General features: G+C 36.8%; 1 protein-coding gene across 3 annotated transcripts in view; it reads left to right on the top strand.

Annotated features, from left to right (window-relative positions):
• The window catches only part of PHF20L1 (PHD finger protein 20 like 1), a 126,569-nt gene that overhangs the window by 79,879 nt on the left and 20,104 nt on the right, over window positions 1-26,586 (top strand). For all 3 annotated transcript variants that reach the window (XM_043985484.1, XM_043985472.1, XM_043985478.1), the window contains 3 exons: window positions 13,360-13,524; window positions 22,136-22,317; window positions 26,215-26,314. In XM_043985484.1, the coding sequence (XP_043841419.1) occupies window positions 13,360-13,524; window positions 22,136-22,317; window positions 26,215-26,314 (447 nt within the window). The remainder of the gene's footprint in view (window positions 1-13,359; window positions 13,525-22,135; window positions 22,318-26,214; window positions 26,315-26,586) is intronic.

The following is a 26,586-nucleotide window of genomic DNA, read 5'->3' as shown; positions in this document are numbered from 1 at the left end:
GTGATAACTGACCTTTAAACAAGCTATGGGTTCTGAAAAATTTGGAATAAATAAAATAGTTTTTTACACAGACTATCACTGTTTACTAAGGGAGATTAAAACAATATAAATCATTCACTACAAGGAGCCCAAAGGAACCTAGAAACTCCTTAGCCAGCAAAGAATTTTGACAAGTAGAGAGACAGAGCAGCATCACAAGTTTTTAATGTAAACTTAATCTTAACTTTTATTACATAAAGTTGGTTAAAGATTATAAGCAGTAGTTTCTCTTAAAACAACAAAAAGTGGTGGAAGCAAATATAGCTTACAGCAGTAGTCTCAAACTCAAATAGAAACAGATTCCTGTGGGCTGTACTTTGACTTAGAAAACCACAAATTAACATCTATTTCATATTGTATCTTTTTTTTTTTTGTGGGCTGCACGTTTGACACCCCTGCTTTATAGAATGGTTGGCAAGAGACGTATTCGAGCCATATCATCCAGAGAGCATTCAGGATGAAGATACAAGGGTAATAAATAGGTAAAAAATGTAAAGATCCATTAAGATTTTTTAAACAGTTTTCCCCATCAATGACAGTTGGCCACTACATTTAGATTTTGACAGTATAGCCTTCAGTGTGCTCTATGTACAAATACAATGTTTTTAAAGGAAGCAAATAGAAAGGAAAGCTGAAATAGGTCATATATATACAGAGGAGGTTTGTGATGTAGAAGACAGTTTTAAGGATATTCTAGGACTGATTCTTGACAATTAAATTATAATCTTCCCATGGGCAGGGATCATGTTTTCTAATTCTTTTGAGTTTCTCCCTAATATCTTCCCAATTATTCTTATTGATTTGTTTTTCAAATAGTAAAAGCCCAGTAAATGTTTATTGTCTGACTGCTTTAAACATCTTTTTTATTTAAAAATATCAAATGAGTTGGTTTACCACTTAATAAATTTGTAACTTCCTTTAGTCTACCAAATATCTATCAAATCTCTCTCCATTGATAGGCCTTTTTTTTTTTTTTTTGGTGAGGCAATTGGGGTTAAGTGACTTGCCTAAGGTCACACATCTAGTACGTGTCAAGCATTTGAGGCCGGATTTGGACTCAGGTACTCCTGACTCCAGGGCCAGTGCTCTATCTACTATGCCACCTAGCTGCCCCTTTGATAGGCCTTTTAAGATAAAGCTGGGGCACAAGCCTGTGATTATCCATAGGCTTGGTGATTTGAGACCAGCAAAAATAGAGACTTCTCCACTTGAAAACTCCTCCTGCCTCCAACATTATCTCCATGACTATCAGTAGCTTACATGGCTGACAAGATCAAGCATATCCTTATGAGCTCATTAATCTTCCTTACTCTATATCTCGAAACTATATTTTATCTTTACCTATTAATCATCTATATTCCAATCAATGAGGAAGAGTTGGTTCTTTTCCTTATCAAAGTCACTCTATTCCCTCCATCCCATCTCCCTTCTTCCAGTAGCTTGGCTCACTTGAATCTTCAAACTCTTCCTATATACTGGCTTCTTTTCTGCTCTAGATTCATGGCTGAGAATTCCCTGTCCACAAAACTCTCTCATTTATACTGCAGTTTCCTCAAGGCATCACCTTATGTTTCTTATCTTTTCATAACTATAATCATAGAAAGACTCACTCCCTTGGATCCCTCATAATCCACTTATTTATTTCAAGGTATTGTACTCTAGGTCTGACCTCCCTTTCTCAACCAAACTCTTTGAAAAGGTTGTCTACATTCACTCCATTCTTCAACCCTATTCAAATGACTTTTGATATCACTATTCAGCTAAAACTGCTCTCTAATAAACTTTTCATTTTCTTTTATTCTGATCTTAAAACATACAAAAATTTGAATTTCCATCTACAGAGAACAAAAAAGAGGATTGTATATGAAATCATGAATCTCCATTTCATATAGGTTGATTTTTAAATATATAATACATTCTGCATGTTATTTTCAAAATTGCCCTTATTGTCTGTTCTTCCTTCTGACCCCCCTTCTGTTCTCTTCTGTGAATTAAAAAAAAAATATTAGTGTGACCTTTTTATTTTGGCATTACTATTTCTTTTTTCTTTCTTTCCTTTTTTTTTTTTTTTTTTTGGTGAGGCAATTGGGATTAAGTGACTTGCCCAGGGTCATACAGCTAGTAAGTGTTAAGTGTCTGAGTTCAGATTTGAACTCAGGTCCTTCTGACTCCAGGGCCGGTGCTCTATCCACTGTGCCACCTAGCTGCCCCTAGCATTACTATTTCCTCTACCCATCAGCAAAAATGGAGGAAAAGAAAGAGGGAGAAAAATCCTTGTAACAAGTAAAATAAATCCACACATTGTCCATGTATAAAAATGTCTGTCTGCATAGATAGATCCTTTGGAGACATGATTGGTTATAATTAACAATTATAAAGTGCTTAGCACAGTTCCTGGCACATAGTAAGCTCTACATACATGTTTGGTGGTGGTGGTGGTAGTACTGCTACTACTAAAAGTAGTGTTAAGTTTGTCAAAGTTGTTCTTGACAATGTTGCTGCCATTGTATAAGTTGTTTTGCTTCTGCTCACTTCCTTCAGCATCAGTCCATACTACCCAGGATCCTCTGAAAGTATCTCTTTCATTACTTCTTATTATGCAACAATATTCTATTTCATCCACATTACCACAATTCGTTTAGCCATTCTCCAGGTGTCTAAGGGGCTGTAAGGAATAGGAAGTTGTTCTGCTTGCTGTACAATGCCTGGTACACAGAAGGTGTTTAAAAACTGACCGATTATGCTTTCCCTGGTATTACCCTCCCTTTTAATCCTGCTTTTCTAGTTTCTTGGCTAATGTCACACATTTCTACACCAAATTCTGAGTGTGTTCAACTCTCCTTTGTTACATTTCAGATGGACAAAGATAAAAGTGAGGTTTATCTGATGCCCACTTTCAGTACTTTGGGGTTCATATTTCTGTACATTCCGGTTATGAGAAATCAAGTTCTACTCCCTTCTAACTCTTTTCAATACTAGTATATTCCTTATACTTACCCTTCTCTTTTCCCTCTTATAATTTTCCCCTCTTAGAAATTCTGAGAACAAAACCACTCCACCCTTAGGATCTCTGTTTTTCTTATTTCAATTCCTCAATACCCTTTGAAGACATTAAAATTGTGAAGGAATGCTTGTTTGTTTCTTCTCCCTGTTCTAAAATTTAATACTGTATCATTATACAGCTCCTTTCAATTAAAATCAATTTACTTTTTTTAGGTTACTCTAGCCTTTCTTGGTTTCCTTGAATCATGGAGATTCAGAGTGCTGCATCTTAAAGGCATAGTGTTAGGGACCTCTGAGTCCATGGAACTGAGTTTTCCAGGTCTGAGCACTGCAGCACTATACTGGTTTGCACTTCCAAATTTGATGGTTGCCAACTATGTGCTTTCTGACCACCCCTGGGCTTTCTCATGGGAGTTCTCCTTTGGCCTCAGCTTTGCATCTCCGGTTGCTCTGTCCTCACTTACTGAAGAGGTCCTTTTTTATGTGTATACATATATTTATTAACTTTACATTTGAGCTGTTTATGCATTTTTATATATACTTAATTCTCCCATTAAAATCTAATCTCAGTGCTAATAAGTATTGTTTCGTTCTTTATACTCATATCCCCAGCACCTAGCACTGGTTCTTGGTATGTAGTAGGCACTTAACAAATATTTCTTCATTGATTAATTGGCTATTTTATTTGTTTTTTGGAATTTGGCTTTTGACTCTTTTATAGATATTATTTTCTTAAAGGTTATTATGAATTCTTAAATATTAAATTCAATGAGATTTTCTCAGTCTACATTATCTTCAGTTTCATTACAGCATTTGATACCATGATTCTTTTTCTCAGTCAGTCAGTAAATATTTATTAAATGCCACCCATGTCCTGGACATTGTCCTAAGTGCTGTGGATACAAAAAAAGGTAAAAAGTCAGTCTCTGCCCTCAAGGAACTCATCTAATGGAAGAGACAGCATGCAAACGGCTATGTACAAAAAAACACAACACTATATACAGGATAAATGGGAAGTAATTAACAGGGAGAAGGCATTAGAATTAAAAAAGCAATTAGGAAAGGATTTCTGTATTTACTACTCTCCTGACTTGTGCTCTGGTCTGCAAGTGACCACAAGCTTTCTTCTCTGCCCTGGAACTGTGAGAACAGTCCCTGCTCCACTGCAGCCAAACACAAGCTTTGGTGTGCTAGTGCTCCTCCCTACCCAGGGATTGCCACTCAGGACTGTGATCCAGATCTGAGTATGGGCAGAGCAACAGAGTGCTTCCTCAGTGCTAGCAAAGAGATCCCTGTAATCTCCTTCTGGCAAGCTGTTCTACCCTCTTAACACCTATGCTTCTGACTTTCCCCTCCTCTGTCTGCCCTTCCTTCTATCACTGCTCACCTCCACACGCCCCTATCCCCTTTCCTTCCTACTTTCCTGAAGGCTAAAATAGATTTCTATAACCAATTGAGTGTGTATGTTATTCCCTCTTTGAGCCAATTCTGATGAAAGTAAGGTTCACTCTCCTCCACTGTAAAAGCGTTTTCTTCTTTTATGTGAAATAATACACCTCATTCTACCTCCCCTTTCCCTTTCTCCCAGTGCATTCATCTCTCACACCTTATTTCTATTTTTTAAAGATATCATCCCTTCATATTCAACCCATACTTGTACCCTCTGTTTATATATATACTCCGTCCAGCTGCCTTAATAATTAGAAAGTTCTTATGAGTTATAAGTATCATCTTCCCATGTAGGAATGTAAACAATTTAGCTTTTTAATATCCCTTATAATTTCTTTTTCCTGTTTACCTTTTCATGCTTCTCTTGAGTCTTATATTTGAAAGTCAATTTCTATTCATCTCAGGTCTTTTCATCAGGAATGCCTGAAAGTCCTCTCTTTCATTTAATGCCTATTTTTTTCCCCTGAAGGATTATACTCAGTTTTGCTGGGTAGGTGATTCTTGGATGTAATCCCAGTTCTTTTGCCCTCCAGAATACTGTACTCCAAGTCCTCCAACCCTTTAATGTAGAAGCTGCTAAATCTTGTGTTATCCTGACTGTGGCTCCACAATACTTGAATCGTTTCTTTCTGACTGCAATATTTTCTCCTTTACCTGGGAGTTCTGGAATTTGGCTATAATATTTCTTAAAGTTTTCATTTTAGGATCTCTTTCAGGAGGTAGTCAGTGAATTCTTTAAATTTCTATTTTACCCTCTGGTTCTAGAATATCAGGGCATTTTTCCTGACAATTTCTTGGAAGATGATGTTTTGGCTCTTTTTGATCATGGATTTCATGTAGTCCAATAATTTTCAACTTATCTCTACTGGATCTATTTTTTCTAAGTCAGTTGTTTTTCCACTGAGGTATTTCACATTGCCTTCCATTTTTTCATTCTTTTGATTTTGCTTCATTGTTTCTTGATTTCTCATAAAGTCATTAGCTTCCATTTGCTCAATCCTAATTTTTAAGGAGTTATTTTGTTCATTGAGCTTTTTGTACTTCCTTTTCCATTTGGCCAATTCAACTTTTCAAGGCATTCTTTTCCTCATTGGTGCCTCTTTTACCATTTGGCCTATTCTGTTTTTTAAAGTATTTTCTTCAATATTTTTTTGTGTCTCCAATACCAAGCTATTGTCTTTCCATTTTTTCTCTACCTCTCTTACTTCATTTTTGAAGTCCTTTTTGAGTACTTCTATGACCTGAGACAAATTCATATTTTTCTTGGAAGATTTGGATGTAGGATCTTTGACTTTGTTATCTTCTGAGAGTTTTTTTTGATCTTCCTTGTCACCACAGAGACTTTCTATGGTCATAATTTTTTTCTGTTTGTTCATTTTCCTAGCCTTATTTCTTGATGTTTAACTCTTTATTAAAGTGGGGCACTGCTTCCAGGATGGAGAGTGCACTGTCCCAAGCTTCAGGAGAGTTTGTGCAACTGTTTTCAGAAATAATTCTAGGGATTTGTACGTTTCTAGCTCTTCTAAGATGGTATAATTTAAGGAGAGGCATGCTTATTACTCTCCTGGCCTGTGATCTGGTTTTCAAGCAACCACAAGCCTGCTTTTCTGCCCTGGAACTATGAGGAGCATCCAGCTCCACTGTGGCTGCAAGCTCTGATGTGCTAGTGCTCCTCCTGGCCTGAGACCTGCATCTGAGTATGGGCAAAACAACAGAGTTCCCGCCTCGGTGCTAGCAAAAAGACCCGTATAATTTCTTTCTGGCCAATTGTTTGACCTCCTTACTGTCTTGGGGAAGAGTTCCAGAAGCTGTTGTTGTTGCTGCTGATTATGTGGCTCCCAGGGACTTTTCCTGGTTTTCTGGGGCTGGGTCTGTGCTGGTGTGGCCTGTACTGGACTGTGCTCCACTTCCACCCCAGTGTGAAAGACCTTTCCTGTGGACCTTCTAAGTTGTCTTTGGCTGGAAAATTATTTCACCCTGTCTTTTTGTGGGTTCTGTTGCTCCAGGAATTTTCTTATGGCATTATTTGAAGGTATATGGAGGTGTCTTGGGGAGAGCTCAGGTGAGTCAGTGCCTTTCCTCTGCCATCTTGAAAGGATTTCTATGGAAAGTAGGATTTCAGGTGAGACCTGAAGGAAACTTAGCTAACCAGGAGGTGGAGATGAGGAGGTAGAGCATTCCAGACACTGGTTATAGCCAGTTAAATTACCCAAAGTCAGGAGATGGCTTGTCATGTTTGAAGAACAGCAAGGAGGCTAGTGTCACTGGAAAAGAAATACTAGTGTCAGTAGAAGAGTACTTGGGCGAAAGTGGTAGTATAAGATATAAGAAGATTGGAAAGATGGGAGGGTGCAGGGAAAATGTTATAAATGGCTTTGAATATCAACTGGAGGATTTATATTTAATCCTGGAAAGTCATAGCAAGGCACTTGGATTTTATTGATTGGGTTGGGGTGCTTTAAGAAAATCACTTTAAGGGGCAGCTAGGTGGTGCAGTAGATAAAGCACCAACCCTGGATTCAGGAGGACCTGAGTTCAAATCTGACCTCAGACACTTGACACTCACTAGCTGTGTGACCCTGGGCAAGTCACTTAACCCTCATTGCCCTGCAAAAAAAGAAAAAAGAAAATCACTTTGACAGCTGAATGGAAAATGGACTGGAGTGGGGAGAGACTTGTGACTGGTGGACCAACCAGCAGAATATTAAAGTAGTGTAGTGTGGGGCGGTAGTATCTGACAAGAGGGTCATATGTGAAGAATGTTACTAAGTTGAAATAACAACCCTCAACCAAAGATTGAGTGTGAGGGTTAAGAGACAGAAGTTGAGGATACACCTTGTTGCAAGCCTGGGGGACTGGGAGGGTGGTAGTACTCTTGATAGTAGTAGGAAAATTTGGAAGGTTTTGGAGAGAAAAATAAGGAGTTTGATTTTATTCATATTGAATTTAAGATTTCTACAGGATGTCTAGTTTTAGATGTCTAAAAGGCAGTTGGAGATACAAGACTGAAGGTCAGCAAAGAGGTTAAGACTGGATAAGTAGATTTAAGAAACATCATCATAGCATTGATAATAGAATCTAATGGGAGCTGAAGAGATCACAAAGTGAAATCAAAGAGAGTAAAAAAAGGGCCCAGGACAGAGTCCTTTGGTACACTCATAGTTGTTGATTGTGATCTAAATGAAGATGTATCAAAGGACACTGAGAAGGAGTAGGCAGATAGATTGGGGGGGGGGGGGACGGGGACCAAAAAAGACAGCAGTGTCCTGAAAACCTAAAGAGTTTCAGGAAGATCTACCATGTCTGAGGCTACTGAGAGGTCAAGAAGGATAAGGATTGACTGGCCTGTTGTGCCACTAGTGTGCTGACTAAGGGGCCTCAGCTGCTGATCTGTGCTATAGCTAAGAGCCTCCCACTGGCTTGCCCAGTTACCCTCTACATTTGCTGCGCTTCCTTTTTACCTAAGTAAGACAGACCTTTCCTGAAGTCCTTCTAAGTTATCTTAAGCTGGAACATTGTTTCACTCTATTATTTTGTAGGTTCTATAGTTCCAGAATCTGCCTAGAGGCTTGATTTAATGTTGTTTCTGAGGGAAACTGGAAGAATCTCAGGCAATTTCCTGGCTTTTCTCTGTCATCTTGACTGCTTCTCCCAGATTTGGCAATTAAGAGATCATTGGCAACTTTTCAGGGAGAAGTTTTGATTGAATGATGGGGTCATAAGCCAAGCCAGAGAGTTAAGAGAATGAGAAGAAGGAATTGGAGGCACTAATTGTAGACATCTCTCTCAGGGAGTTTAGCCACAAAAGACAGGAGAGATATGGAGCAAGATGGATTGAATGATGAGGAGGAGGGAAGAAGAGAGAATTCTATGTACATGGCTTCAAATTTTTCTTAGTTGAGATAACGGAGGGAGGTGGTGAGGCATTGACATGGAATGTTTGAAGAGGGATGAAGATTTGCAACTGTCAGTGTGGTAAGTGGGACAGTGAATTATTTAAGGAAATAAAGGAGGATTGCCTAGAAGCAATTGAGGACCCAGTTGACATTTAAAAAAATTAATTTGCAGTGGACCTTGTCAGAATGATTGCATGATTTATCTCTTTGTTCAATAAAGTGTGTAGGATTTGAGGCATTGGTGGGAGAGATCCTAAATGTTACCACTTTCCTTATCATCCCTGATACTCCTCTTTCTTGGTTGTCCTTTTTCTTGTCTGATCACGTCAGTCGTTTTTGCTGAATCACCATATGTCTCCCAATCCCTAGTTATGGAGATCCTCCAAGGGCTTGTCATAGGACAATAAGATCTTAGACTTGGAGTTGTAAAAGACTTTAGAGGCCATCAAGTCCACCCCCTTTTATTTTACAATTGAGGAAATTGAGGCATAAAGAATTTAGATGACTTGCTTAGAGTCACACAGTTAGCAAGCTTCTGAGGTGTGATTTGAACCCATATCTTCCTTACTTCCAAGTCCAGTCTTCTGTCTACAATACCATGTTACTTCTTTCTGGAATTTCTTATTTCCTTTCATTTCATTTTCTCCCTTTGTAATCTCATTTGCTCCCAAATTAATTTCTATAGAAGATTCCAAAATTTGTACATTTAGATGTCATCTCTCATGAATTCTTGTCTAACATTGCTTGCTGTATAACTCCATCTGGTTGCCCCATAAGCATCTCAAATTCAATAATACACACTCCTCCCTTCCCCATTTTGACCCCTTGTTGAATCAGTTCAACTCTATACTATCTTCTACACTTAAATTCCTTGCCCTGTTGCCATATCACCAATCCTGCCTTGTCAAGCCACAAGCTTGTATTATTTCTACCATCCACTTTTACTTTTCTACTTAGGTATTGCTGTTTGGAGCTTTAAAAAAATCATGAAACCCTGTTAACTATCTCCATTTCAAGTTTATGTTATATAATCTCAGCTGGGCCCTCACTATAGCCTTGTTGTCATTTTCAGTCATGTCTGACTCTGAACTTATTTGAAGTTTTTTTGGTAAAGATACTAGAGTGGTTTGCCATTAGCTTCAGCTTTTTTTTGGGGGGGGGTGAGGCAATTGGGGTTAAGTGACTTGCCCAGGGTCACACAACTAGTAAGTGTCAAATGTCTGAGGCCAGATCTGAACTCAGACCCTCCTGAATCTAGGGCTGGTGCTTTATCCATTGCACCACCTAGCTGCCCTCCAGCTCATTTTACAGATGTGGAACTGAGGCAAACAGGGTGAAGTGACTTGCCCAGGGTCACCATCTAGTAAGTGTATGAGGTCAGATTTGAACTCCGGAAGATGAGTCTTCCTCATGCCAGACCCGTGTGCTCTATATACTATAACACCATCTAGATCCCCCCCCCCCATCCCCCCTACACCAAGATGGTCTTTTTACAGCTCCCTTATAGATTCACTATCCACTCACCACAGCATCTTTTCCAAACTTTTTTTGTCCCTCACTCTTTCAGCTGTGGAACTTTCCTTGTACTTCGAGAATATTGCGGCCATTTGTTGAGAGTTCCCTCTTCTTCCCTGCTCCTCATCTTGGATTATTCAGGTTTCTTCCCACTTGTTTTCATCTTCAACCTTCTCACATGATGTAGTGACCTTTTTCTTTGTAGAGGAAAACTTCACTATATACATCTTTGCCACTCTTGCTAATTTTCATTCCCTCCTTTTATTGTTTCCTTCATCAAGAGATTTGTTTTTAATTTTACCAGTTCTTTTTTTTTCTAATTACATGTAAAGAGTTTTCAATAGTCACTTTTGTAAGTTTTTGAGTTCCAAATTTTTCTCCCATCCTCCCTCTCCCCTCCCAAATCCAGCTAGCAATAATATAGGTTATATATACATTACAATCATGTTAAACATACTTCCACATTAGTGATGTTGTAAGAGAAGAGTCAGAACAAAAGGAAGAAAAAAAGAAAGAACAACACCAACAACAAAAAAAACCAACAGAAGTGAAAATAGTATGCTTCAATCTGCATTCAGACTCCGTAGTTCTTTTTTCTGTATGTGGAGAGCATTTTCCTTCTGTTGGCATTGTCTTGGATCATTGTATTGCTGAGAAGAGCTAAGTCTATCACAGGTGATCATCACACAATGTTTTTGATACTGTGTATAATGTTCTCTTGGTTCTGCTCTTTTCACTCAGCATCATGTAAGTCTTTCCAGGTTTTCTGAAATCTGCCTGCTTATTGTTTCTTACAGCACAGTAATATTCTATTACATTCGTATACCACAACTTGTTTTGCCATTCCTCAATTGATGGCCATCCCCTTAATTTCCAATTCTTTGCCACCACAAAAAAAGCAGCTATAAATATTTTTTATACATGTGGGTCCTTTTCCTATTTTTTATGATCTCTTTGGGATATAGACCTAGTAGTGGTAATGCTGGATCAAAGGGTATGCACAGTTTTGTTTTGGTTTTTTTTATAGCCTTTTGGCATGGTTCCAAATTGCTCTCCAGAATGGTTAGATCAGTTCACAGCTCCACTAACAATGCATTAGTGTTCCAATTTTTCCACAATTTCTCCAGCATTTACTATTTTCCTTTTTTTTCATATTAGCCAGTCTGATAGATGTGAGGTGGTACCTCAGAGTTCTTTTAATTTTTATTTCTCTAATCAATAGTGATTTAGAGCATTTTTTTCATGTGGCAATAGATAGCTTTTATTTCTTTATCTGAAAACTGCCTCTTCATATTCTTTGACCGTTTCTCAATTGGGGAATGACATATTCTTATAAATTTTATTTAGTTCTCTATATATTTTAGAAACGAGACCTTTATCAGGAACACTAGCTGTAAAAATTGTTTCCAAGCTTTCTGCTTTCCTTCTAACCTTGGCTGCATTGCTTCTGTGTGTATAAAAACTTTTTAATTTAATATAATCAAAGTGATCCATTTTGCATTTCATAATGTTCTTTATCTCATCTTTGGTCCTTCTTTCCTTTCTACTGGTGGTTTCCCTAAACGTGTGTTTCCTCCATTTTAAAAATTCTTTCATTCGGTCTAAGTAACCCTACTTGCTATCATCCTATATCTTTTCTCAATTTTTTTTTTTGTTGTTGTTGAAATTCCTTGAGGAAACTTTCTAGAATCTATGCTTTCCCCTTCTTTTTCTCTCACTTCTAAATGCCCTGCAGTCTTACTTCCAGCTTCATTCTTTCAATCCTCATCTTTATCCTTCTTGATCTCTCGGTGGTCTTTGACACTGTTGATCACCCTTTTCTTCTAGATTCTCTTTCCTTTCTAGGTTTTCTTGATTCTTCTCATTACTGGTTCAACTCTCTAACTGCCCCTTCTTAGTCTCCTTTGCTGGATCTTCATGCAGGTCATACAGGTCATACCAATAAAACTCCTGGATGTTGTTCTCTTTTCACTCTGCATTCTCTTAATTGGTGATCTCATTAGTTCCCATGATTTCATTTTTCACCTCTATGCATATAATTTTCATATCTATTTATCAAATTCTCACCTTTCTGTTTACTTTTATACTCACTGCCTATTGGACATCTTGAGCTGGATGTCCTATGAACATCTTAAACTCAACATATCCAAAACTGAACTTTTATCTTTTCCCCTTAATCCTCCCCTCTTTGCAGCCTCTATTGCTGTTGAGGGTACTACCATCATACTAATCACTCAGACTTGGAGCCATATGTGTTATTCTCAACTTCTGACTCTCACCTCATATCTAGTCAGTTTCCAAATGTTCTTTACAGCATCCTTTATATACCTTATGTCCTCACTCAAGTAGCTACCACTCCATTATATTTCCTTATCACTTGACTAGTAGAATAATCTTCTGGTTGCTTTCTCTGTCTTAAGTATTTATTCATTCCAGTTTATTCTCTCCTCAGTTATGAAAGTAATCTTAAGTGCAGACTGTTTTAACTCCCTTACTCAATAAATTCCAGTGGCTTCTTATTACTTCCAAGATCAAATATAATATCCTCTCTTTAGCTGTTAAAGCTCTTCACTCTGCTTTTAGTCTTATACTTTACTCCTCTCCACACACTGTACAACCCAGCAACATTGGTCTTCTTAGCACACAGCACTTCCATCTCCTGATTCCAAGACTTTTCACTGTTTGTCCCCTGTGTTTGAAATGTTCTCCCTCCTCACTTCTACCTCCTGGATTCCTTAACTTGCTTTAAGACAGCTCAGCTCCCACATACTGCAAAAATTATTTTCTCTGCTTATGCCTTCCTTCTTATATCACCCCCCCCAATTTACATTATATGTCTTATATGTACATAGTCGTTTGCATATTATCCCCCTCCCCCAATTAAAATGGGAGTTCCATTTGGCCAGGGACCTTTCTGAGCTCAGGTCATCATTTTTTTAAAGAGATTTTGTTCCTAGCCAATATGTCAGTAACCCTAATAACAATTATCTTAATTACCAAAAATTTCAAAAGAAATATAGAACTTTCTTTCATGAGTACTAAACAGTTAACTAATGGGTGCCATTTTCTTCCTCCTATTGGAGTACTCTCTTTTCTAACCCCAAATTATCAATAATGTAATAGTAGTATTCTTTAGAGTAAATATATAGGTGGTCTAGAGCCACATGTCCTCTTTGTCTGCTTTGCTCAAAGGCAGTTGCTAATGATAGGAAATTTGGATCCCTGTTAAAGTTTATATTATCTGTGAACAGAATGCTTCAGAAGCCCTTTTTCCATGTCAGATCATCTGGTAAGTGATGATCTAATTGCTCATAAATGACAAGGAAAAGTTAAGAAATGATTACATTTCTGTTTTATGTGACAATAACTTGAGCACCTACTTCATAACATCATTATGATGACTCTTCTCGGTTGCCTGAGAGTTTATTAAATTATTTTTTGATGTCTTATGTTGCAGACTATTCAGACTATGAAGACAGTTCTCTAGAATTTTTGGAAAGGTGCTCCTCTCCACTCACTCGGTCCTCTGGGAGTTCTCTGGCTCTGCGAAGCATGTTCACGGAGAAAAATACGTCATATCAATATCCAAGAGCTATTTTATCTGTTGATCTTAGTGGAGAAAGTATGTTCATTTAATTGTAGGATGCTTTTTATTTTAAAGCTTAAAATTACTATATATAGAATTGAGACTAAAATAAATAATAGCTTATTCATTTATTGAATTCAAAAAATATTTACTGAGTTCCTATTGTGTAAAGCAAAAAATTAAGAAGTGATGAAGATCTAATTATATGACACTAATAGGTCACATTTATATAAGTACTCTAAGGTTTGCAAAATAATTTTTGTCTGCGTAGTTTAATTGATACTAATTAGAATAAAATTTACTTTCAAATTTTACAATGCATATAATGATCTCCACTAAGGTCATATTCTAATACCTTCTCCTGGCATGACTATGATTCTGGATTCCAAAATAGATTAAGATCATACTATAAATCCTTCAATTCTGATCTCGAAATGGGCTATTGTCTGAGGACCAGCCTAGCTAAGTTCAGAGAAGGCCTATCACTAGAAGATTATCCACCTGATGATAATTCTTTTTGGCCAGAGCATTTCATTGTGACTCTAGTATAAAGTATGAAGGAGTTTTAATCTCTCAGTAGAAGTTGTACCCACACTAATAAAACCATAAATTTATCTGGTATTATGAATTATATGAAAGCTTGACCATGAACTCTAAAACTGTCGATACTGATGATGTGACATGATATGGACATATGATCAAATCAGACAAAATAAAGAGTTAGGAAAGCCTAAAATGAACACCAGAATTTAAGATCGAGAGGAGAAAAGTTAGGAAAGATGCTAAAGTTAAACTTATAAATGTAATCTAGTCTAACCCACATCTAAATCATGTTTTCCCTCTACAAAAGCCTCAAAAAATGTCTTTCTAACCTCTCTGCTTGAATGCCTTGCATTGCTGGGGAGTTTCCTATTTACTGAGGTGATCCATTCTACTTTAGGACAATTCCAAATGTTGGGAAGTTCTAACTTTCATTGAACTGAAGTTAGCTTCATTTCAACTGCCTACCATTGGTCCTTGTTCTGGTATCACACAGAATAAAACTATATCTCATTTATGTTGAATCTCTTCATATATTGGAAGGTAGCTTTCTTTTTACTGATCCAGGCCAAGCATTCCATGTTCCTTCAGTTGTTCTTTGATATGACATAGTTTCAAGACCTTTTTACCATTCTTATCACCCTCTTCTAGGTATTGTCTAACTGTCAATATATGTCTGGCAGCTAGGAGGTGCAGTGGAGAGAGTGCTTGGCTTATAGTCAGTGCTGAGTTTGTCCTGCCTTAGTACTTAATATCTGTGTGACCCTGGAGAAGTCATTTTACTACTATCCTCCTCAGTTTCCTCATCTGTAAAGTAGGGATTATAATAACTCACATAGTTATTATGAGAATCAAATGATATAGGTAAAATACTTTGCAAACCTTAAAGAACCATATAGATGTGGTTATTATAACAATATGGTACTTTCTCTAAAATTTGTGCTTTGTACATAGTAAGTGCTCAATAAATATTTGTTGAATGAATAAAAGAAGAATCAGAAAATATAGAAGTAGTTACTGTAACTTGTCCAAATCATATAAATTAATACAGTTAATTCAGATGATCACATATTTTGATAATATCATATGGGCATATTCTATTGCATGAATGAATTCTTTCCTGGGTACTGAATTTTTGGAGATTTTTTTAAATTAATTAATTTCTTTAGACTATTATGATGTGGTTTAGTAATCTGGAGAGTCAGGCCTAAGGGCCTGAAAAGATCTGGAAGACTTTGTTATTAAATGAACACCCACCCCCCCACCCTCCCACCCTGAAATCATTAACAGCTAAGATAAATTGCAGGAAACTAAATGAATTCTTCCTTGATGAGATCACCACTATTATAACTCATGGGCAAGTAAATTACTCCCTGGAGTAAGGTAGTTGTATTAAAACTTCCAGGCTATTCATTGTCACTTAGAATATGGGCAGTCTTGAACCTATGTGTTAAAATACAAAATGTTTTTATGTTTTAAGTTGGTAGTTAGGAACTCATCACATTTCTCATTGGGAAATGGAATTAGACGTAGTAATTAGGTTCACTGGCCAACAAAATCCATTTAATCCTTATTATACCTAAAGAATAATATTGTATTAATCATACCTAACAACCCAATCATTTTATGTAACATTGTTTCTGTGGGGAAAGAAATTATAACACTGGCCAGAAGTCCAGTCAATAAGTATTTTTTAAGGGCCCACTATATGCCAGGCTCTTTGCTAAGCACTGGGGAGACAAAATGCAAAAACAGTTCCTGCTTTCAAGGAGCTCACAGTCCTACAGGGGACAAAGCACACAACCATGTACAAATAAGATACATGCAGTATAAATTGTAGATGTTCTCAGAAAGAAGGCACGCATATGAAAAGGACTGGGAAAGACTTCTTACAGAAGGTGGATTTTAGAGCTAAGACTTGAAGCAATCCAAGAGGCAAAGATGAGGAAAAAGACATCTATGTGAAAATGCCTAAAGTCTGTAGAGTCAGTGTCTTATTCGAGGAATAACAAGGAAGCCAGTGTTGTTGGATCATTTAGTATGTGGAAGGGAGAATAACGTGTAAAAAGACTGAAAAGGTAGGAAGGATACAAGTTATAAAGGGCTTTAAAAGCCAAACAGATTTTGTATTTGATCTTGTAGGTAATAGGGAGCTACTGGAAATTTACGTAAAATTTTTAAGGGAGTGTGACATGGTCAGAACCACATTCTGCTTCTCTAGGAGTGTCTTGGAGAGGTAAGGGTAGGGTTAGAAGTTCCAGAGGTTAGTTGGTGATGAACTAAGGAAGGGCCAAGGCATCCTCCCTGTGTACATCTTCAGGTATGTTTCATAGTGCATGCTGATGTACTACTACTTTTTTCTTCTTAAAACCCCAGGGGTTGACCTGCTTTCTTCCTGTTCAACTGCCTCTACTTGTTATTTTTATCAATTCACTTTAATTTAACAAACATTTATTGAACATTTAACATATTCAAAGCATTTTCCAACATTTCTGTCCTTCTTTAGCTCAATTTGGCACAGAACAGTATTACAGCCACTTCTTACGTCCCTGAAGCAAGCATGTGGGCTTTTTGAGGTCTATGGTTTTATTTCTAATAATAGCAAAATAAATGGGTTAAAAGGTTTTTCTTTTTCTCTTTTTTCACTGAGACCTTGAAGCTACAGACAAGGCTTACTTAGGTGATAGGAGTGCACAAGAGCATTATTCATAGTAGTTGCATCTCCTGGGCGTGTTGTCCAAGGGGAATGATAGGAAATCCACTGGGCCTGAGGCTGCTGCTTTTAAGATCATTGCGGCATCTTGCCCTTTGATACCTTAAATCTGGCCATAGAAGCATCTTGGACAGTCACTGGGGTAAAGTGATAAGTGAGATCAAGTTTCGGAGTTGGGGTTCCTAGCAACAGAGATCGGTAGTGTCAAGGAAAAAAAGTGAATAGAAAGGAAAGGAAGACGAAGAGAAATTCCAAGCAATAGGAGATAGGAAAGAAGAGTTCCCTTGATAACGCTTGGAAGTTGGCTTTCAGGGACATTATAAATTATATAGTCTGTGCATGAAGGTACATAAACCAGTAATAGCTAAGTCAGGGACTTAATTCTTGCCAAGTTTATAACCTAAGGAGTAGTTTAGGAGGATTCTCAATATTACATAATTTCATAGCATCAAAGATTTTATAGCTTGAAGAGACATTAGAAATATAATCCAACTCATTTTGGTGAAGAACTTTAGCCCCAGAAAGGTTGTGACCCAGCTAAGTTTACAAGGCTAGTCACTGATAGCAAAGAATCAACTCCAAATTCAATGCTCTTCGATATGCCACATTACCTCAAAGAAATTTAGTTAGAAGGTCTCAACTGATATTCCTGACATTGACTTTTAATTCACTGGTAAATGTTAAGATTGTTCATTTTTTCAACCCTCTATAAGAAATTTGTTGCCCCAAATATATATATATATTTTTTGCAGGCCAATGAGGGTTAAGTGACTTGCCCAGGGTCACACAGCTAGTAAGTGTTGTGTCTGAGACCAGATTTGAACTCAGGTACTCCTGAATCCAGGGCCAGTGCTTTATCCACTGAGCTGCCTAGTTGCCCCACCCCAAATATTTTTAAAGGGGTGTGAGACACAAACTTAGTTCAGTATTAATTTTCTTTTAATAACTCTCCATTTACTGAATATTGTTGTATGCAATGATGATTCATAGCCTAATAATGATCTATTTTAGCCTACATGTTTGGCATCTGGTTAGTAGAACTAATAAACACATAAACTAGAGGAAGCTTTTGACTTAGGTGTAGCAAATTACCTATAATGGCACTTAGTAATACCGAGCTGCGAGGTTCAGTGACCCAAGCACTTCAGTGACCACTTTCCTTTTCTTTTAGAATGTTTTTGTTTCCCTTCTTCCTCTTCCTTCGCTGCATATGGTTGTTGTAACACTTTCTTTGCCTCTCCTATCACTTTCTACTGAGGGGATAAGACTGGTACTTTCTTCTTTATTACTCCCTTTACTGACACTTTTGTACAAGTAGTGGTCCACAAGGCCTGTTTTTCCTATATTCCTTTCCCCTTCCCCTCTCTGCTCTGAGGGCTTTTCCTACCTACCCTCACAGTTTCTCTGGAAAAACACTTGGTTTTCCCATGATTCTTGCTTCAGCCCTTTGTGTTACCAAAGTTAAAAGCATATATGTGCAAGTGTGCCATCTTTTGTAGAAAAAAACCAAAAATGTAGTGGGGTAAGGAGGATACTTTTCTCCCTGGATATTTGACAATATTCAGGAATTATTTCACATCTATGTAGGGGAAGAATCATACATGAACTTTTATCTTATTCTACCCATGAACCAGAGTGGAAAGAAACAGATTTTGCCAAAGGAAAAAAATGGTCCCCAGGTTTTTCCCAGCACACTGGCTGTGCTGGTCTAGACCTTATGTTTCTGAATTTTTATTTATTACTGCTAATCCCTTTCTGCTAACCCCATAGTCCCTAGAACCCAGAAGTTTATCCCCTTTCCTTAGTCTTCTCCTTGTAACAGGCCACAGGAGCTACAATCATTGACAGGGAGCAAAGAGAGTCACTTTTCCAACAATAGAAGAGAAAGAAGTATGAGAAGATCTGTTCTAGGGTGGAACAAATGGTTCTGTAGTACAATTAGTATGGTACTTTTGTGGGTTAGCCTTGGAACCTTGCCAGCATGTATAATATTGTTTTTATAGAAAAGTGCATTCTTAATTCTAAACAACCATAATTGTTTACATACAGAGTTTTATTCATTGGCAATTACCTCTATTCATTCCAAGTTTATCCTGACCAAATTAGGATATATTGGAGTTCTGTCATAAACTCAAACTAGTCATGTTGTTAACACGTTTCACTGTTGTTTAAAATTGTCTTTAATTGAATGTATAATTTTATAAATGTATTTGTCATTAGTTCAGTATTCTTGGTAAGTTACCACTAGTTTTGTTTTCTCCAAATGTCTGTCTACCTCTTTTTTAAAATGGACCAAAAAAGGCACAAAGATGAAGTATGAAACATTGTAAAAAAAAAAAAATTGAGAGCAAGAAAACAAGAATTATGACCTTTTTAGGATATTTTAGATTGAGAAAGACTGTGACATGATGTATTGTAAATGTTGGCAGCATGACTGGATGATTAGTTTGACCTGCTAGGGAGACTTCAAATTAATTTTCATTTTATCTTCTTGATAATGGAATGAGAATATTCTTTCTACCTTGGATAACTCCTAATTTGTCAAACTATATCATGGCAAAGAAGTGAGTCAAACTCCACTGAAAGATAAAGGGAGAGAGTAATTGCAATGTTATATATAAACAATGAGAGGTTGGTTGATTAGTGGATTGAGAAGTCTTGCAAGCCTGCTTTAACATATACTGGTTCTATGACCCCTTAGCAAGTCACATAACTGTTTTCTAGAAGTTTCCTCTACCAGTGAAGTAACAAATTTAATTCCTATAGAAAGAAAGAAGGGGGAGATTTCCTTTCTTGCCCAGAGAAAATGCCTGAAATCTGAAAAAGGGCTTTGGGGGGTGGGGTGGGGGAGGTGCGGAGGGGAGAAGGGAAATCTTTTTATTTTTATTAGAAACCTAGCATTGGGGCAGCTAGGTGGCGCAGTGGATAAAGCACCAACCAGCCTTGGATTCAGGAGGACCGGAGTTCAAATCCAACCTCAGACACTTGACACTAGCTGTGTGACTCTGGGCAAGTCACTTAACCCCAACTGCCTCACCAAAAAAAAAGAAAAAAGAAACCTAGCAATGTAAGGGTCTTAGAGTAATATCCTGTTTCATGTAGGAATCACCTCTATATACTTCCAGTGACAGGGAAATCAGTTCTATATTAGTTCATTTTCCTTTATAGATAACTAATGTTAAAGAGTTCTTATTTGTATTTGATTTGGAATCAGAAAGACTTGGATTTATACCCCACTTCAGCCACTAGCTGTGTGACCCTGAGCAAGTCACTTAACCACTCTGCCTTTTTCCTCATCTGCAAAATGGGGAGATTGGACTCAGTGGGTTCTAAGGTCCCTTCCAGCTTTATACCTATAATCTTATGAAATCTGTCTTCTTGTAATATCTATCCATTACTCTCTGCAAAGGTACAGAAGTATAATTCCAGTTTCACATGACAGTCCTACAGAATGAAAAGTCCATTCTTATATAGAGGAAATTAATGATTTGGTTAAGGATTGAACTAGATAATTTAGTAAATTAGAAGTAAAAGGTATAAAGAGTGATGATGTATGTTGTGTGTGTATTCCTATTCCCCAGTTATTTTATTCATTAGGGAAAATAACCCCATTTCTTTGATCCTCTTGTGACAAAATTTTGAGTTTTGTTGCCATCTTCTTGATATGCTTCAGTTTGTTACCATTGGCTTTAAAATTGTGAGATAGAGAAGTGAACACGACAAACCAGGTATGACCTGATGGCACAGTATACTATAGGACAGTTGTACTGGACATTGTACATTTGTGAATATAGCCTGATTGCATTGGCCTCTTTGTTAGCTGTCTCATTTAACATATAATCAATCCATTAATCATCAGCAGACTGTCTGCCTGATACTGTGATTCAAAAGCTGAAGCAATAGAAGGAAACTAACTTGATGAAATTTGTAAGGATACCTGTAAGGTCTTATATGCTTCATTAAGTCAATTCATAAGTTTAATAGAAACCATCTGACATATGACCTGGGGTTCTTTATTGGCTGAGCAATCTTTTTGAACTTTTAGTCTTTTATCCACTTTTTAGTTTCTCTCAGCCTCATGCCATAGTAAAATTGATATTTCCTAGGTCTTCAGGCTATAAACAAAAATGTTGAACAGATTTGTGCTTCCTAAAGGGTCCTGTGGAACAACACTAGGGATTCCCTTCTCCTCCTCTGGGTTTCTATTAGTATAATACTCAGTATTCTTTAAGTTGTTGTTAAGCTAGAGGCTGATATCCAACTCCCCATTTCTGTCCCCCCTCCAAAAAAAAATAACATGAAATGTTTTGTCAATCCTTATTGAATTCTGGATGCCTTATATCGACAACATTCTGTAATTTGTCAGTTTAGTAACTTTAAGGTTCCATGATTACTTCAATGTGATTATCCCCTCCACCCATCTCTCTATGACTTGGTACATGTGTTTCAAGAACTGCTACTGCCAAGAAGTTTATCTGTTTTTGGCTAAACCAGTGATGAGACTCTCTCATCATAGGTAGATTGGTCCTCCAACAGTCTATCACCGGGCTCATTCTCAAATTCTTTCTAACTAGTCTTCATAAGAGCTTGTGACCTGCTAGCATAGTTTTTAAAAACCCCATGTCACCTCTCCAATGAGACATCAGAGTAGGACTTTAAAGGACTACCAGTCTAATAACTCTAACAAAAAACCCCAAATGATACTAATTATCATTGAACCCATGCTGACTTTTGGTGTCTCTTAAAGGCTGAAACTGTCATAATCCATTCTAAAAATGTTCATGGAATTTTGAAATCAATCATGGCAACATTTTCTCACTTCCTGTTGTGACACTTCTCCTATTCATAGGAAATTACTTTTTAGGTTCTTTGATTGTATTCTTGGAAGTGATTTGGAATATTTCCATAGGAGTTTAGTGCTCCTTATTTCAGCTGTCTTGGGTTTCACCTTCTTCTTAGTAATCTTTATGGTTAATAATTTGAAAATCATTTTTGTTGCTCAAAAAGATAGAAGTAAAAAAATTAAGTTCTGCTTTTTCTCTCTGTCATGTTTCATACCATCAGCACCAGGCAGTGGATCTATTCCTTTTACAGTATTGTTTTGAATATAGTTAGTCCTTTTTAGAGATATACAGTTATTTTGTAACAATCCCATCACTCTGGTATCTGAATTCATGGTAAAGAAAACCAAATCTTATTCATAATCTCTGTGGTCAGATATTTACTTCCCTTTCTCTTTCACTGTTTACATTATATCCTTACATATTTATTAGTTTATAATCTTTTTCCTATTCTTCCATATTCCCTCAAAGCCATTATTCTGTGAAATATCCTGGAAGAAACAGTTCTATAAAAATGGATCATGTTCTCATAGAATTTTTCTATATTTTTTAGACTTATCAGATGTGGAGTTTTTGGATGACTCTTCAACTGAAAGTTTGCTTCTGAGTGGTGATGAATACAATCAGGACTTTGATTCGACTAATTTTGAAGAGTCTCAAGATGAAGATGATGCCCTTAATGAAATTGTCAGGTGTATTTGTGAAATGGATGAGGAGAATGGCTTTATGATTCAGGTAATCAGTTGCTTATATTTCTTACAATCCTGAATATTACTTTAGATGTTGGCTTCTAGATATACTGCTATTACCTTACCTTTTGCTAATTACTTTTTTGTGGATGTATGTAAGTATACATATATGTGTATATTTTTATATATGCATATATATATATATGTATTTCCAATTCATTATTGTACAAAAGAAAATCAATCAATATCAGACAAATTTCTTCCATTAGGTAAATAGGAAAGTCCCTTATTTTATAACCAAAGCCCCACAGTGTAGGTTAATGAATAGACGGCTGAACTTGAAGTCAGGAAGACCTAAGTTCAAATGCTGCCTCTAAAATTTACTAGCTGTGTGACCATGGACAAGTAAGTCATTTAACTTCTTTAAATATGTTTCTTCATCTGTAAATTGAGCTTCTTAATACCATCTTATTGTGAGGCTCAACTGAGATAATGTACGTGCATCAGTTTGCTAATTTTGAATTCCTATATAGAGGTCAGTTTTTGTTATTAGTCAATATTTTAAATCCAAGTCTTCAGGGAATGTAACAGTTAAGATATGTATAATAGTATGGCCTTTTCCTGTAAAAAATACTTTCAAGTGCTAAAGCACAGAATGAACTGAAGGTGATTAGCACAGCTAAAGATATCACAAAAGCCTTTTTAAAAAATAATAATAATAATTTGGGGAATAGAGGAGGATCAAGGAAAGGATATGATGTCTGCTCGTGGTGGTTGGAATGATGATAAATAACATGGGCCAGAGACTAGATAGAAATGTTAAGTGCTTGTTTTGTTTCTATTTTCTCTGAAAAGAAGAATGATCTTTGGGACCGGAAAGAATAGAACAAAAATGACTAATAGGGAATTCATAACTAAGACAAGAACACAATTATAACAAAGCATCGAGCTGCATTTGATGAAGTCAGGTTACCAGACCCAAAGAAGTTGTATTTCAGGCATTTATAAACCTGACAGATGTGATTGCTGAGTTATGGTCATTCATCTTTGAAAGATCATGGAGTATTAGAGAGGTACAATAGATTGGAAGAGAACAATGGCCTGGTGTTTAAAAATGGGAGTATAATGAAATCTGTAGATTCTGGACTAGTAACCTTGACTTCCTGGTAGAATCTGTGATACCATTATTAAAGAGATAGTTAAGGAACATCAAGGAAGTGGTGATAATAGAGAACCAGTATAGCTTCATCAGAATCACATTATACCTCATGGACCTTATTTCCTTTTTAGATCAGGGAAATTTTGTAAGATATAGTTTACCTTGTTGATTGGTTTTAGTAAAATATTTTGTAAAGCTTCTTGCTTTTCTTATGGATAAGATAAAGAGATGTGGGCTAGATGATAGGCAAGTCACACGGACTAAGAACTGGTTGAACAGCCAAATCCAAAGAAAAATCATTTGTGGTTCTATGTAATGTGGAAAAAAAATATCTTGTGAAATGCTACAGGAAATTGTACTTGGAGCTATGCTGTTGATTTTATCTTTGACTTGGATACAGGCATAGATGTCATACACATCAAGTTTTTTGATGACATAAAGCTAGGAGGGATATCCAACATGTTGGATGATAGAGGTAGGATGGAGAAAGATCTTGGTAGAATTGAATATTGATTGAATTTTAATATGATGAATTAAAAAGAGATAAATATAAATCTTACTTACACACATAGATTCCACAAATCAAATTCTCAAGTACAAGACAGGTAAGACAGGACTGAAAAGCAGTTGAAAAAGATCTGGATGTTTTAGTGAACTGCAAGATCAAAATGAGTCCACAATATCGTATGGTAGCCAAACAAGTCTTAGGCTGAATTAAGAGAAGTCTGATTTCCAGAACTAGATGATAGCCTTCTCAATGCTGTTCAGATGTTGAGTATTGTGTAGGGCTCTGGAGGCCACATTTTAGGAAGCACATTGATAAACTAGAAAGCATAAAAAGGAGAGTAGACAGGAAAATGGAGGGCATCTAGATGATGCCAAATGAAAATTAGATAAAGACTTGGTGGGAATATGATGGTTTTATCTGAAGGATTGGCATGTAGATGAAAGATTAGACTTGTTCTTGAATCCAAAGAACAGATCTATACGAAATGTGGAAGTAGGAAAAAAAATCAAATACTGGCTTGATACAAAGGGGAAAAAATCATACCATTAAGTTATCCAAAATAGGAATGGGATGCTTTAGAGGATAGTGTGTTTGCTCTTGCTAGAGGTTTTCAGAGAAGGCTGAATATCACTTGTTAGGTTTGTGGCAGAGGACATTCTTTTTTTTTTTTAAAGGTATTGGTTGAACTTAATAGCCTTTGAAGCCCCTTCCAACTTTGATGCCTTCTGTGGGTCTGGTACTAAAATTGATTCCGTACTTTTCAAAGGTTGGCAAAGCAGATATGTTTCTGTGCAGGACCTTTCTCTTGATTACTTGCTCACATTACTATTATGTGATGAGTGGAATCATTTTATCCTTCATTGGGCAGAGCTCAGTGAAAGATCCTTCCAGCATACTTAGCAAAGAAAAGAAAGACACACCCTTGGTTCAGTCATTAATTTGGCCACCTCCTTTGCTATAATATTCAGCTGCATTTGAGAGCAAGGGAGACTTGAGCTATAGTTTGAATCGCCATGTAATGACATGGAAATAGTGGGAAACGACAAAGTATGGAAAGAACCATGATGATGGAGTACAGCCCAGCTTGCTCACCCCTCTCCCCCACAATTATTCCAATAGTGATCATAACACCAAGGGGAAACAAGAAGAAAATACAGTGAGTCATCTTTCTACTTTTATCACAAATTTGACCTACAAACAAGGAGCCAGGACAGGAATTATAGAACAGAGATGGTCTGAGATCATGGTCTTCAGTGCTCAGAGCTCTAAGTACAGGATAACCCAGAGCTGATTGAAAGCGCAACCTCATTCCCAAGGCAACATCAAAAAGTTACCCAAAGTTGTGTCTAGCACTCCAAGCTAGGCCAGTCCAAAGTAGATCTCAGACTTGGCCCCATTCAGTAGCTCAGTAGTAAGGGTTCTGCCTAGAACTCAGCACTTCCAGCGGTAAATTCATTGGCCATGGTCACCCATGAAAAAGGTAAAAAAAGAAAATGTCCATAAGGCTCCCTCTACCTCCTCAAGTGATAGCAATGGAGCCCCAGAAAAGGTAGTAGAAGGTACTGAGAATGACAGTTTTGAGACCATCTACAAACATTAAATATTTGAACTTCTAAATATGATGTCTCTGATAAGTGACAACTTATCCTTACATAAGAAATCGAACCACATCCATGTTTTTGCATTTTCACTATAAAAATAGAAAACCAGGAAACATAAAGAACTGATTTGCAAATGGAAGGATGCCTCACAGATTTTCTTTTCTTCCTGAGATGAATGTGGAAGTTTGCAGATTTTCAGATGTGCAAAGGACTTCTGTGGCCCATCTGATTCATCTTATACCTCAAGGAAATCCTCTCTATATCATAGACACATAAAGGAAATCACAAATTAATCAAAGCAACTACACCTGTGGTACTTCAGTGTGCTACCAAATACTTGCTTTTTGATATTAATATGTATGTTTAATACTTTTAAAAAAGCTATTTAAGGATCTAATTCCAAAGAATGTAATCTAGATGGAAAAAAGATTTGCTTTTTAATTGAGTTAATGGATCATAAACTACTTAAGTAACTTTCACAAAGACAAGTTGTCAAATAGCCAACTGTTTCAAAATTGAAATTAACCTTAAATCATGTTTAGTTTTTTCTACATGAAGAATAAATTTAACTCCTATAGTGGTAGAACCCAAACTGGCTAATTGGAAGGGAATGGTTTTTTGTTTGTTTCAAAAAAAAGCAGAGATGAGCTACACATGCCTTTTGTTTTCTAACAGTGTGAAGAGTGCCTGTGTTGGCAGCATAGTGTTTGTATGGGGCTGCTGGAGGACAGCATCCCGGAGCAGTACATCTGTTATATTTGCAGGGATCCACCAGGTAGGAATTTGTTATTTTGTTTGTTCCTAAATAAAATTATACTCTGCAAAATTTCATTAACTTATTTTGTGAAAATGTTACTGAAACAAAATTAGTTCTATAGGAACTATGTTATAAATAGGGAACACCTTCCCTAATTTAAATCAGAGTTCTTACTTGTAAAAGATTAAATTAGGTCTTTATAGAGAACTGAGACTATATGATCTTTATCATAGTAATGCCAAATTCTCCTCCTCCAGCTATTCCCCAGAACTTCTGCTGCAGAGTTTAGG

Source organism: Dromiciops gliroides, chromosome 1 (assembly GCF_019393635.1).
Source record: "Dromiciops gliroides isolate mDroGli1 chromosome 1, mDroGli1.pri, whole genome shotgun sequence".
Lineage (NCBI taxonomy): Eukaryota > Metazoa > Chordata > Mammalia > Microbiotheria > Microbiotheriidae > Dromiciops > Dromiciops gliroides.
This window is presented reverse-complemented; position numbering and strand designations above follow the sequence as displayed.